General features: G+C 54.4%; 1 protein-coding gene and 1 pseudogene across 11 annotated transcripts in view; one reads left to right on the top strand and one right to left on the bottom strand.

Annotated features, from left to right (window-relative positions):
• The window catches only part of ZMIZ1 (zinc finger MIZ-type containing 1), a 243,388-nt gene that overhangs the window by 94,399 nt on the left and 136,686 nt on the right, over positions 1-12,303 (bottom strand). For all 10 annotated transcript variants that reach the window (XM_032259200.1, XM_032259210.1, XM_032259205.1 and 7 more), the window contains 2 exons: positions 11,008-11,121; positions 2,278-2,383 (listed from right to left, as the gene is read on the bottom strand). In XM_032259200.1, the coding sequence (XP_032115091.1) occupies positions 2,278-2,383; positions 11,008-11,121 (220 nt within the window). The remainder of the gene's footprint in view (positions 1-2,277; positions 2,384-11,007; positions 11,122-12,303) is intronic.
• On the top strand, positions 5,002-5,890 carry LOC116537169 (annotated as a pseudogene). The gene has a single exon (XR_004262999.1). The product of XR_004262999.1 is annotated as a transcription factor BTF3 pseudogene (transcript).

Genomic DNA, 12,303 nt, shown 5'->3' with positions numbered 1-12,303 from the left:
CCCTGCATGCTTCCCTGCTGACTTCCCCAGCCTCGCCTTTGCCACGCATCCCCTGCCTCTGGGCTCCAGAACCACTGCCCTTCTCTTATTCTGACAAAAAGCCATGCATGCTCCCCTTCCACCTCAACACCTTTGTACAGGCTGTTACTTTACCTGCAAAGACGCTCTTCCTCTTTTTCTTCACTTACTGAAACTTCGGGTCTCGGAGGAGACTGCTACAACCTCAGAGTGGTCTGCCCCCACCAGCAATCCCTTGATACCCTTCACCTTTTTTTCCTTCAAGGCCTTATCGCAGCTTGGGCTCTCCCTCTACACACACCCCTCTAATTATTTGATCAATGTTTTCCTCTCCTCCCAGACTAGGGGTCAGGACATACAGTTAATCACTTGGTTTTATTGTTGTTGTTTCTTGGTGATGGTTGTTATTTTGAGACAGGGTCTTGCTTGCTCTATCACCCAGGCTGGAGTGCAGTGGCTCGATCTTGACTCACTGCAACCTCCACCTCCCAGGCTCAAGTGATCCTCCCATCGCAGCCTCCCAAGCAGCTGGGAACACAGGCATGCACCACCACACCTAGCTAATTTTTTTTTTTTTTTTGTAGAGATGGGGTTTTGTCATGTTACCCAGGCTGGTTTCGAACTCCTGATCTCAAGTGATCTACCTGCCTCAGCCTCCCAAAATGCTGGGATTATAGGTATGAACCACTGCACACAACCAGCCACCCCCATTATTCTTCTATGTACTGTCTACGGCAGTTTTCACAGACCCCATAAAGCCTAAGATACATACTATCTGGCCCTTGATGGAAAAAGCTTGCCGGCCCCTGCTCTGGTCTGTGTCTCAAGGCAAGACCCTTTCTGTCTACTTGCCCTTATAACCTCAGCCTCACCGGTGCCTGCACAGAATGGACACTCAAGAGGTACGTGTCTTTGACAAGTCATTTCTACCTTGTCAACATTGTATTGACTTAAGTCATTATTAAAACTGCACATCCCAACAGGAATAGATGTCTCTTGTGAGATTCCAAGATCATTTTCTGGCAAGCAGTTCAATACAATAGCAATATCCCAACGCAGGAGGGCATGTCAAGGGTTTCAGAGCAGCTATGGGCTAACGAGGCTGCCACACATGTATGTCTGCGGCGTCATCCATGAGTGCAGACTAGAAATGTACATGGAAAGAGGCGCAAACTCGCATGCAAGAGATTGTAAATTGAGCAGATTTATGGAAACTCATTGCGAGATGTCCTTTCAACGTTTTCATGAAGGCTGCATCCATGTACACTCCAAAGAACTGATTGATGAATTCAGTGAAAACATCCGCTTTATTGTCATACAGAGGAAATAACTTTTTTTCTGCTTTTCCAACTGCTTATCCTGACTCCATAAAGAATGTTAACAATATCTAGACACGGTGCTAGGCACTTTATGTATTTCTAGCTCTTATGATGACCCCTGCAAGGCAGGGGTCTCATTATCATTCCTGCCTTCCCAGAGAGATCAGAGAGATCCACTGAAGCTCAGAGACTAACACTTAGCAAGTGACAGGTCTCTCTGGCTTAAAGCTAGCAGGGCGCCTGGGGCCTAAGCAAGGTTATGAGGATGTGGGAAACGTAAAATAAAACTGTGTCTTTAAAGCGCTCAAAGCCCTCCCAGGCAGAATGCTGCTCGGCACTCTCCATGGCCCCGCTTAACACAGGGTCAGGAGACCACAGGTGACAACAAAGTTGCAATAGGACTGCAGGTGAGGACAAAGTTGCCATATGGAACCCTGAGTGTACTGATTGATTTTGTTTGTAATTTTGTGTTTCATTAGAATGCTGTCTCTGAAGTACAGGCCTGGGCTTAAATCCCTGCTCTGCTGCCTTCTAGCTGTGTAGGCTTGGGAAATCTCCTCAGCATCTGTGAGCCTCAGTTTCCTCATCTGTAAAATGGGGAGATCACAGTGCTTATGCCAAAGGGTCACAGTGGTAATGGAGTGAGCTGATGCTGGTCCTGCCTGTAGCTCAGTGTCCACTGCTGGGGTTTGGTGCGCCTCGGGACCCTCTCTGGCCCTGTGGTATCCCCTGAGGTAAGTACCCTCCCTGGGTGGGGCACAGGGACAGCCCCATCTGTGGCTCCTACATCCTGGTGGATGGGTTGCCCTTCCTCAGGGGTTGTCACTACACCTAGACAAATGCAGGCACCAGCCGGCGGGGGCAGCAGACAGGCCTGGTTTAGAGTCAGCTCCCCTCCCCACCCCTCCATGACATCGCGGAGTTCCCCAAGGACACCTACCGGCAGACTTCGGGGTGAACTTGTCTCGGTTCGCGGCACACACAGCCAGCAGTCTGTAGCCGAGGTCTAGGTCGAAGCCTTGCTGGGCTGCCACCCGGCTGACCACCTGACAGCAAGAGGGGAGGAGGGCAGGTGAGTCACAGAGCCCAGAGCTGGTGGATATGCCCATTTTGCAAGTGAAGCGGGAGAGGTGGGCAGAAGAAGGCAGGCCCTCGCCATCAGGCAGAGCCAGGACACCACAGTGCCTTGTTCAGTCACTTAGCAAATACTGATGAACACCTCTTCTGTGCCAGGCCGTGGGATCCTGTCCCTATCCTCAGAGGTTTCCCAGACTGACGATGGGCCTGACCCCAAGCCCATAGCCAAGGACTCAGATTCAACCACATTTTAGAAGTTGGCTGGGGATCCTGCACCACCGTCCTTAGGACGGGCCCAGGCCAGGGTCTCTGCTCTACTGGGTTGCTCTTCCATCGTCCTTCTATGTCCTGGGTCCTCAGGAACTCCCCCACCCCTCACTGACCTCCCACAACCACTGCTGGGAAGGGCTCACTGCCCCTCCTACCCCAGGGCTACCTGTATCACAGAGGGGCCTGTTACAAATGCAGACTCTCAGGCCCAGCCCTGCCCCTGCAAGTCAGCATGCGCCTCATCTAAAGCAGTGATTTAGGCCAGGTGCGGTGGCTCACACCTGTAATCCCAGCACTTTGAGAGGCTGAGGCGGGTGGATCACTTGAGGTCAAGAGTTCAAGACCAGCCTGCGCAAACTTGGTGAAACCCTATCTCTACTAAAAAGACAAAAATTATTTGTATTTTTGGGATTGCAGGCCATGGTGGCGGGTGCCTGTAATCCCAGCTACTCTGGAGGCTGAGGCAGGAGAATCACTTGAACCTGAGATGGAAAGTTGCAGTGAGCTGAGGCCGCGCCACTGCACTCCAGTCTGGGCAAAACAGCAAGACTCCTTCTCAGAAAAAAAAAAAAAAAAAAAAGGCAGCGATTTAGAACAAGCTGCTTCCCACGGGGCTTCAGGTCAAAGTTGCTCAATGGGCTACGGCTTCCTGGATGGGGCGGGTGTCCTAATGCTGCTCTGTGCCAAGCACCTGCGGCCCCTCAACCTTAGCTAGAAACTGCAGGACTCCCACACTCAGCCTGGGGTCTGCCTCTAGCGCCACGCCCCAGCAAACAGGGGGCTTCCATAGCAGCAGTGGCGTGTCTGGAGCCTAAAGGTCTTACCCATCTCCTTATAAATCTCTGAAGTAGCTAGGGACTGGCAGGGTGAGAGGCGAGAGACTGGGAGAACCATCAGTCCCTGGGGGCAGTGTGGGATGGGGCGCTCCAGGGGCTCCTCGGATGGCTCTGCAAGCTCGTGCCCCTGTGGCTTCACTCTGTCCCCACCCATTCCCAGGTGTCCCCCAACTGCCAGGTCTGCTCCCTCACACCCGCCTTCCTCATTAACAGCAGCAAAATTAGCTTTCTTTATTAAGAAGGAAGCATCTTGGAAAAGGGAGTCGTTTTGAAAGCAGCTGGGGTGGCTACAGCTGAATGGGGAGCGCACCCAGACGTGGTAGGCTGGTGCTTCTGAGAAAGCGGGGACTCAGTCGACAAGCCCCCAGGAACCACCTGCTCCAGAGGCGCCTGGAGGGCCCTCAGGCTTCCATGGGGTTTGGCCTTGCCCCTAGATCCAACGGGATTTTTCCCCACTGCCTGCTTTATATCTTAGGGATCTGTGAAAGGGGCTCTGGGGCTAAAAGGGGTGGGAACACCACTTATCTAGGCCAATTTAAAACACAACACTGGAGACTCAATGTCCCCTGCTGAATCAGGGAGGAGCCCATGGGTTTGCCTTCCCAGGACCACCAGTGACTCTTGAAATGGGGCTGTGGCCCTCCCTGCACCCCCCTGTGCAGGGATAATGTTTGAGCCAGGCTGGGAGGAAAAAGGCCGTTGTCAGGTTAGGATGTTTACTCAGCATCTCTGCTGCAAACAAAAGCCCCTGGCACAGAAGTCTTCCACACTCCCTAGGCCTCTTTCGCCTGGGCTCTGTTTACCCTCTGCACATCCCTGTCTCGGGCCACCCCAGAGTAGGGGCATCCTCACTGTACGTCTCACTGTCCACCCAGAAAAATCGAGGTCCCTAACTCTTTCTGGCCTGCTGACTATTTCAAGTCTGTAGGCAGACCCTCCTCGGAAGGCTCTGAGCTGGAGGGGCCGCTGCAGCTCATACATGGACTCTGGTGCCCTCTCTCCTTGTAGGCGAATGTTAGGTGGATGCCTGTGAGCACAGAGCGTCCTGTTTAGACTGGTGCAGTAGTGAGGCTGCTGTCAGTGAGAAACTCTGATGCTGATGAGCGCTGCAGTGAAGATGCTGGCTCCCACCTATGTAAGTGCTTTGTATGCAACAAAGTGCAAATTCTTCTAGCAGCTCCACGAGGCAGGTATTATTATTATTCTTACCTCTGATTTACAGATGAGAAAACAGAGGTTGAACAACAGCTTAAAGCTGGTCAGTGACAGAGCCAGGAATGTGATCCAGGCAGTCTAGCTGAAAAATCTGGTATCTTTCTGTACTGGGACTTCTTTCTCAGTCCACAAAGGGTTAACACCATAACTTCCAACCTGCACTGAGGACCCCTCAGGCCCTGGGTTCAGGAAAGGAAGGCCAAAGTCCCCATGTTTGGCTAATACCGGCTAATCCTGTTGCTCTAGTTAAAAATATCAAAATACGCCTTTAGCTGCCATCTTGCGTCCCCGCGTGTGTGCGCCTAATCTCAGCTGGTCCACCCGCGACCTCTTGAGCACCAACCCTAGTCCCCCGCGCGACCCCTTATCCGCTCCGACAAGATGAAAGAAACAATTATGAACCAGGAAAAACTCGCCAAACTGCAGGCACAAGTGCGCATTGGTGGGAAAGGAACTGCTCGCAGAAAGAAGAAGGTGGTTCATAGAACAGCCACAGCAGGTGATAAAAAACTTCAGTTCTCCTTAAAGAAGTTAGGGGTAAACAATATCTCTGGTATTGAAGAGGTGAATATGTTTACAAACCAAGGAACAGTGATCCACTTTAACAACCCTAAAGTTCGGGCATCTCTGGCAGCGAACACTTTCACCATTACAGGCCATGCTGAGACAAAGCAGCTGACAGAAATGCTACCCAGCATCTGAAACCAGCTTGGGGCAGACAGTCTGACTAGTTTAAGGAGACTGGCTGAAGCTCTGCCCAAACAATCTGTGGATGGAAAAGCACCACTTGCTACTGGAGAGGAGGATGATGATGAAGTTCCAGATCTTGTGGAGAATTTTGATGAGGCTTCCAAGAATGAGGCAAACTGAAGTGAGTCAACTTCTGAAGATAAAACTTGAAGAAGTTACTGGGAGCTGCTATTTTATATTATGACTGCTTTTTAAGAAATTTTTGTTTATGGATCTGATAAAATCTAGATCTCTAATATTTTTAAGCCCAAGCCCCTTGGACACTGCAGCTCTTTTCAGTTTTTTGCTTATACACAATTCATTCTTTGCAGCTAATTAAGCCGAAGAAGCCTGGGAATCAAGTTTGAAACCAAGGTTAATAAAGTTTTTTGCCTAGTAAAAAAAAAAAAAAAAAAAAAAAAAAAATCAAAATACTAGCTAAAGTGAGCTAGAGGGGCCTGGTGCTGCATGGCGGCTGCAAGTCCCCTGTGCCCCAGCATTCAGAAGGGTCACTGGTACCAACAGCCTCCTTTCACTGATGAGGAAGTCAAGGCCCAGAGAGGGCAGGAGCTTGCTCAAGGCCACAGAGCACAGATGTGGCAACGTAAGCGGAACTGAATCCTCTGAGCCTGGACTGCCTCATGCATTGCTAACCCCTGGCTTCCTCTGGCCCAGCCTGAGGACCCCCAGAAAGTCCTGTGAGGCGGGATCTGACTGGCAGTGGTGGTTTCAGCTGTGCAGCTTGTTTTTCAGAGAGGCCTGCTCTCACCCCAGTGGGCATGGTGTTCTCTGTGAAGGTCCTATGGGGTGCAAAGACCCCTCCCCATAAAGGCCAGTGAGAATGGCTGGGGCGCTGCAGCCCTCTGGGGGTTGCCCAGGCCCTGCCACTCGACCCACGGTGGGCGGGGGGGTGGTGCGGGGGGCCACACTCCTGAGGCCACTCTGTCATCCTGGCTGCCTACACCTAGACCCCTGGAGCCAGGGGACCTCACAGGTCAGGGAGCCCAACCTCATGACACAGAAAGGGAAACTAAAGTCCAGACACAAGACGGGCAACTTGGCCAGGTGTGGTGGCTCACACCTGTAATCCCAGCACTCCGGGAGGCTGAGGCAGGACAGCTTGTATCCAGGAGTTCAAGACCAGCCTGGACAACACAGCAAGATCTCATCTGTACACAATTTTTGTTGTTGTTGTCCAGGCTGGAGTGCAGTGGTGTGATCTTGGCTCACTGCAACCTCCGCCTCCCAGGGTCTTGCAATGCTCCTACCTCAGCCACCCGAGTAGCTAGGATTACAGGTACGTGCCACCACACCTAGCTAATTTCCTTTTGTACTTTTAGTAGAGACAGGGTTTCACCATGTTGGCTAGGCTGGTCTTGAACTCCTGACCTCAGGTGTGCTTGGGGTTACAGGGGCGAGCCACTGTGCCAGTCCCATTTGTATAATCAACCTTTTAGTCTGGTGTGATGGTGCAGGCCTGTGGTACCTAGCTAGTTAGGAGGCCAAGGTGGGAGGATCACCTGAACTCAGGAGTTTGATACCATCCTGGCCAACACAGCAAGTCCCCATCTCTAAGAAAAAAATTCTAAAGCTCAGCCTGGCACGGTGGTAGGCGCCTTTAGTCCCAGTTACCTAGGAGGCTGAGGCAGGAGGATCGCCTGGGAAGTCAAGGCTATGGTGAGCTATGATTTTGCCACTGCACTCCAGCCTGAACCACAGAGCAAGACACCGTCTCTAAGATCAAACAAAAAAAATTTTTTTTTTGAGATGGAGTTTCGCTCTTCTTGACCAGACTAGAGTGCAATGGCGCGATCTTGGCTCACCACAACCTCAGCCTCCCAGGTTCAAGAGATTCTCCTGCCTCAGCCTTCCGAGTTGCTGGGATTACAGGCATGTGCTATTAAAAAAAATTTTTAAAAAACAAAAAGAAGACGGGTGGCTTGCTCAAGGTCATGTGGTGAATTACATTAGTTCCACAAAGCAACTGAGTCACCCTGAAAGGCATCCAGACTGCTGGCCGCAAAGCAGGAGGACAGGCTGTCTGGGGAACCGCTGGAGACGGAGTCTTCGTTCCTGGCAGGAGGCGGGACCGAAAGTTCTTTCTGACTCCGACCTCCTCTGAAGCTGTGGGGCTTCCTCATTGGCGAGATGAGGGAGAGGCCTCCTGATGTGAAACCTGCTTCGCTCCAGGACTGCTCTCCCTCCCACCATCTCCTCTGTCTCCCTGTCTGCTGCTATTCCCTAAGCTCAGGGGAGGGAGAGGGTGCCCAGAGGGGCTGCTCTGCCTGGCTACTGGAGGAGGCAGGGCCTGCTTCTGAAGAGGAAGTGGTGACCTGGGCTTGCGTAGGCCCCTGGGGCGGGGCCTGGGGCTCCTGTGCCTCTGCATCCTGAGGTCCCAAGAGGTGAAGCGGAGGGGAGGGCAGGGCTAGGCTGGGGGCACTTTAATTGCGCTTGAGTCGCTTAGAAGGGAGTATGGCAGAAATGTGTCCATTTGCTGCTCATGGCTAAGTGGTTTTTAATTTCTATTCTCAAAGTAAGCTGGATCCAGGAATCTGGAGTTTGCTTCCAGAGGTCACCCAGGGATTGCAGCAAGCTGCAGGGTTCAGGCTGACACCTGGATGGGGAGGGTGCGGTGCGTGTGTCGGGGAGGGGCAGCTGCCTCGCCCCATCTAGGTCCCTTGGGATCTCTGACCTCCCACATCCCGTTCTTCTCCATGGGGCGGGGCTGGGCTGAGGATGCCTTGGGAAGGGAGCACTAACAGGGCCCAGAGGCTTCCAGGGAGCCTGTGGGACCTGCCTGGGACTGGGGTAAGCTGTTCCCCCTCACAGTGGCCTTGTTTGTAAAATGGGAGTGGTGGCTCCTTCCCTGCCCACCTCAAAGGGTCTTTATGAGGATCCAAAGAGACAGTGCCTCGGGAAAATGCCCTGAGCACTTCGGGTGTCGCCCATGACAATCCCCACTACCTTCCACCAAACTCCCTCACGCCATTGGCTCTACTGAGCTCTAAGGGACAGCCAGACTCAGGTCACTGTAACCGTGACCTGGCTGCAGGGGTGGGGGTCATTCCACCAGATGCCTGCCTTACACAGGGGGAAGGGAGCAGAGGTCCAGGAGAGTGGGCACTGTCTACACAGCCTCCCCTGCCTGGGAAGCCATGGTCTCCTCTGTCCAGCCAGGTCCCATGGGACCTTCCCTGGGCTTCCTCTTCCAGGACGCCCTCCATGATCCCTCCATTCTGTTCTCCAAAGATGCTCCCCTTCAGAGCTCCTGCCGCCACACAAATCATGGCCCCTCACTCTCCTGCTAATAATCCTTCAAGGCTCCCCACTGCCCTCCAAATAATGCCCAGATTCTTCTGGCTTGGCCTGTAGGCCTGCATTAGCTACTCTCTGCCTCCTTCCTCTGCCTCATCTCACACCCTTCTCCCTTCTCTGGGCTCCAGCCGCCTGAGCCTTCTTTATGTTCATAAACAGTTCAAGCCTCAGGGCCTTTGCACCAGCAGTTCCCTCTGCCTGGAGCACCCTGCTTTCTCATCCTCCCAAGGAGGTCATCTCCTCAGGAGACAGTTCCTGCCCTGTGCTCTTGCCCCCTCTCCCGGAGCTGTGGCATGTGACCCTGTTTGCGCCTTTGCAGGTTTAATGTCAGGCTCCTCCTGGCGAGCCAGACCCTTGAGAGTGGTCCCTCCAGGGCCCAGCACAGGGCCTGGCTCCCAGCAGAAGCCCAGTGAATGTTCATTGAATGAACGCGGGGACAGGAGGGCCGAGGCGGGGCCAGTTCCTGGTCTACCCAGGCTAGCCAGGGCCACGGTCTGGTTCAGTCTTGAGTCCCCACACCCTAGACAGGGTCAGGCTCGGGGCAGTGTGCTAGAGACCGTGGCAGCCTGGCTGGCCACACATCCTCCACCCTCAGCTGGGGTGGAAGTGAGGGGGCTCTGGCAACATCTGTCCCTGCCCACAGGGCTTAGCCTGGAACCAGATCCCCACAAAGAGGATCAAGGGGGCTGGGGGAGGGAGAGGGGACCCATGGGCTGAAGGACGAGAAAGACTGGGCAGTGCAGGTGGCTGCCCGATTTGGCCCGATGGCCTGAGGGAGCCAGATGGTGCTAGCTTCTGACAAGCAGAGGAGCCCCGGGGGGGTCTTGGCTGCATCCCTGTCTGGCATCCCTAATGGCCAAGGGCATCCCCTCTGGAGGCAGGCAGGCCTCGGCTGGAATCCCAGGCCTGCCTCTAAGGCTGTGTGCCCTTGGGAAGTCAGTTACAAGTCTGTTTCCTCCTCTGTGGAACGGGGAGGGTTATAGGCCAGGCTCACTGAGGGATTTGGTGGGACACCATATTCCATGGGCGGCTCCTTGCCGGGCACAGAACAGACGCTTTGTCACAATGGCCATGTGACCTCTATTTCTTCCTCTCCAGGCCAAGGCCATGTGGGCCTTTGTCTCCTTGCAACTTTTCAGGAAGTCTGGTGCCCGTGTTCCCGCCTGGCTAGGGACCCTCCTGGTCCCTCCTCTCTCAGGCTTGGGATAGGCAAGCTCCCCTGCCATCTGTTTACCTACATTCCCTTCCCAGCAGACTCAGGGCCTTCTGAGCAGCTGCCCTCCCTGGTCACCAAAGTGTCCTCACACTTATGGACATAGGCCACATGGCTGGGGACATTCACAAGCTTTCCAGTGACTTCCATGGTGCCCTGTGGGCTGGCAAACTCCTTAGCCTAGCTGATCACATCATAAACCCTGGGCCTGGCCTCTGTGCAGCTTGCAGCCTCAACCCTTCCGGTTCTTTGGATTCCATTGGGCCTCTGTCCCTTTGCAGGTGCTGTTCCGAGTGCCCAGAGCACTCCTGCTGCCCTCCGCTGCTTGGTGGACTCCTACACGGAGGGTGGCTCCTTTCCTCAGTTTTCTGCACCTTACCCACCACCCAGGCAGTTCAGGATCCCCTTCTCTGTGCTGTCTTCACCGTGCACATGATTTTCTTAGTCACTTCTTTACACATCTGCCTCCTCCACTACGGAGGAAACCAGGCTTGGTGAAGCCTTATTCATCTTCCGTTCCCCCGGACTTGGCAGATCATACATGATCAATGAGAGATCAATCAATGCCGATTTGGCTAGATGGATGGATGTCAGAGGGGCTTAATCAATGCTTACCTGAATGGATGGATGACTACAAAAGAAGTTGCATACATGTTTGCTAAGTGAACGAATGAATGAATGACTGCATAAAAATGGCTGACAACCCTCTAAGAGTCTCTCTATTGTGCTTATGACAGAACAGTGACCCATAAAGTGAGCCTGTGTCTTTCTTACCAAGTGTGGGAACCCACACAATCCCTAGGGACTGTGCCTCCTCATCAGCTCCAGGTCCCCTGGGGGTATGCACTCGGGGGACACACCCAGTAGGGCCATGCCCGCAGCACCAGTGTTTTCCCAGCTCTCTCACTGGTGTCATCCCCCAGCGTGTGACAGCCTGTCCGACACCTGGACAGGCATGCTAGCCCTCGGCCGGCCTTCCTGGTCAGGCGTGTAGGCAGACGGGGTGCAGACTCACCGTCAGACAGCCCATCAGACTCTGTTCGAAGGGCCGCTGGAAGGCCCGTGGGTCTCCACACCAGTCCAGCAGCTCTGTGGCGGCATTGTGGAAGTTGGCAGGATTCTGTAAGTGCTGTGGGAAAGGAAAAGGAGGCGGCTGAGGCTCCAGGAATGAGGCCAGCATGGGCGGCGTGGGGGGATCTGGGGCAGGAAGACCCCAGCCTCACTGGGAAGGAGGTTCACGGAAAGGGGTAAAGGGGTAGTCGGGATCGTTGAGTGTTCTCATGCTCGCTTTCACCCCTGCACTGGACATGCCTGCCCCACCCCTCCCCCAGCCCCGGTGGATTAGTAGTCCCATTGCAAAGACAGGAAAACTGAGGTCTAGAGAAGGCTGATGACGTCAGACAGCACAGTGCTTTCCAGATGCTGGTGGGGGTGGGGGCAGGCAATCCCTGTAGGGGTCTGGGGGTTCTCCCACCCACCCCGGAGCCAGGACAGGCTGGCCCTGGAGATTCCTTCCTGACTACCCCCACCTCCCAGCCCCCACCACCAAAGCCCAGGTCTCGGCTCCCACCAGCTCCAGCTTTGGAGCCTGCTCTGCCATAGCCACATAAGGTGAGGAGTTAGGGGAGGCCACAGCCAGCTGGGAGGGTGAGGAGCACACGTGCCTAGACCGTTGTCACACTAAGGTCTGCTGTGTGTGACTTACTGGGCCCTGCCTGTATCCACTCAGGGCTGCTGGCATGGTTGGGGAGGTCAGCCTGAGCTCAGGCCCCTGCCAGGCAAGAGTCTGAGTCAACGAAGATTAAATTCTGGTGCCACGGTGCCGGGGCCTCCTGGTTCTGCTTCAGGCCCAGGCTGCAGGGCTGGTGGGGTGGGTAAGGTGCAAAGCGGAAGGGTGGTTCCCATGGCCCCCTTCGCTCTTAACCGTCTCCCCAGGCCCTCTGAGTTGGGCACTGAATCCAGGAGACAAATTATGTGGCTAGGGGCAAGGAGCAGATTCGAGGCAAAGGTGAGATTCTGGGATGGGGCTCTTTCCTCATTTGGCTGTAACTGGCACCTTCTGAGGTCCCGTTGCCTTGGTGCTGGGAGAGACAGCAGAACAGGAGCCACACAGGGCAGTCCCTCCATTCCACCTGCAGCGCGAGCCTGCCCCAGGGCCAGGGCAGGGAGGGCCTTAGGAGCTGCAGGGGGCCCAGAATCAGCAGGGGCGCTATGGGAGCCCATACTCCGCCTTCATGCCTATGAACCAGTGACCCAGCATGGTCCCCTCACCTCTCGGAGCCTTAGTAGCCCCATCTGTGAAATGGGGATG

The sequence above is a fragment of the Sapajus apella genome, unplaced genomic scaffold (genome assembly GCF_009761245.1).
Source record: "Sapajus apella isolate SASKATOON/1434 unplaced genomic scaffold, GSC_monkey_1.0 scaffold107, whole genome shotgun sequence".
NCBI lineage: Eukaryota > Metazoa > Chordata > Mammalia > Primates > Cebidae > Sapajus > Sapajus apella.
This window is presented reverse-complemented; position numbering and strand designations above follow the sequence as displayed.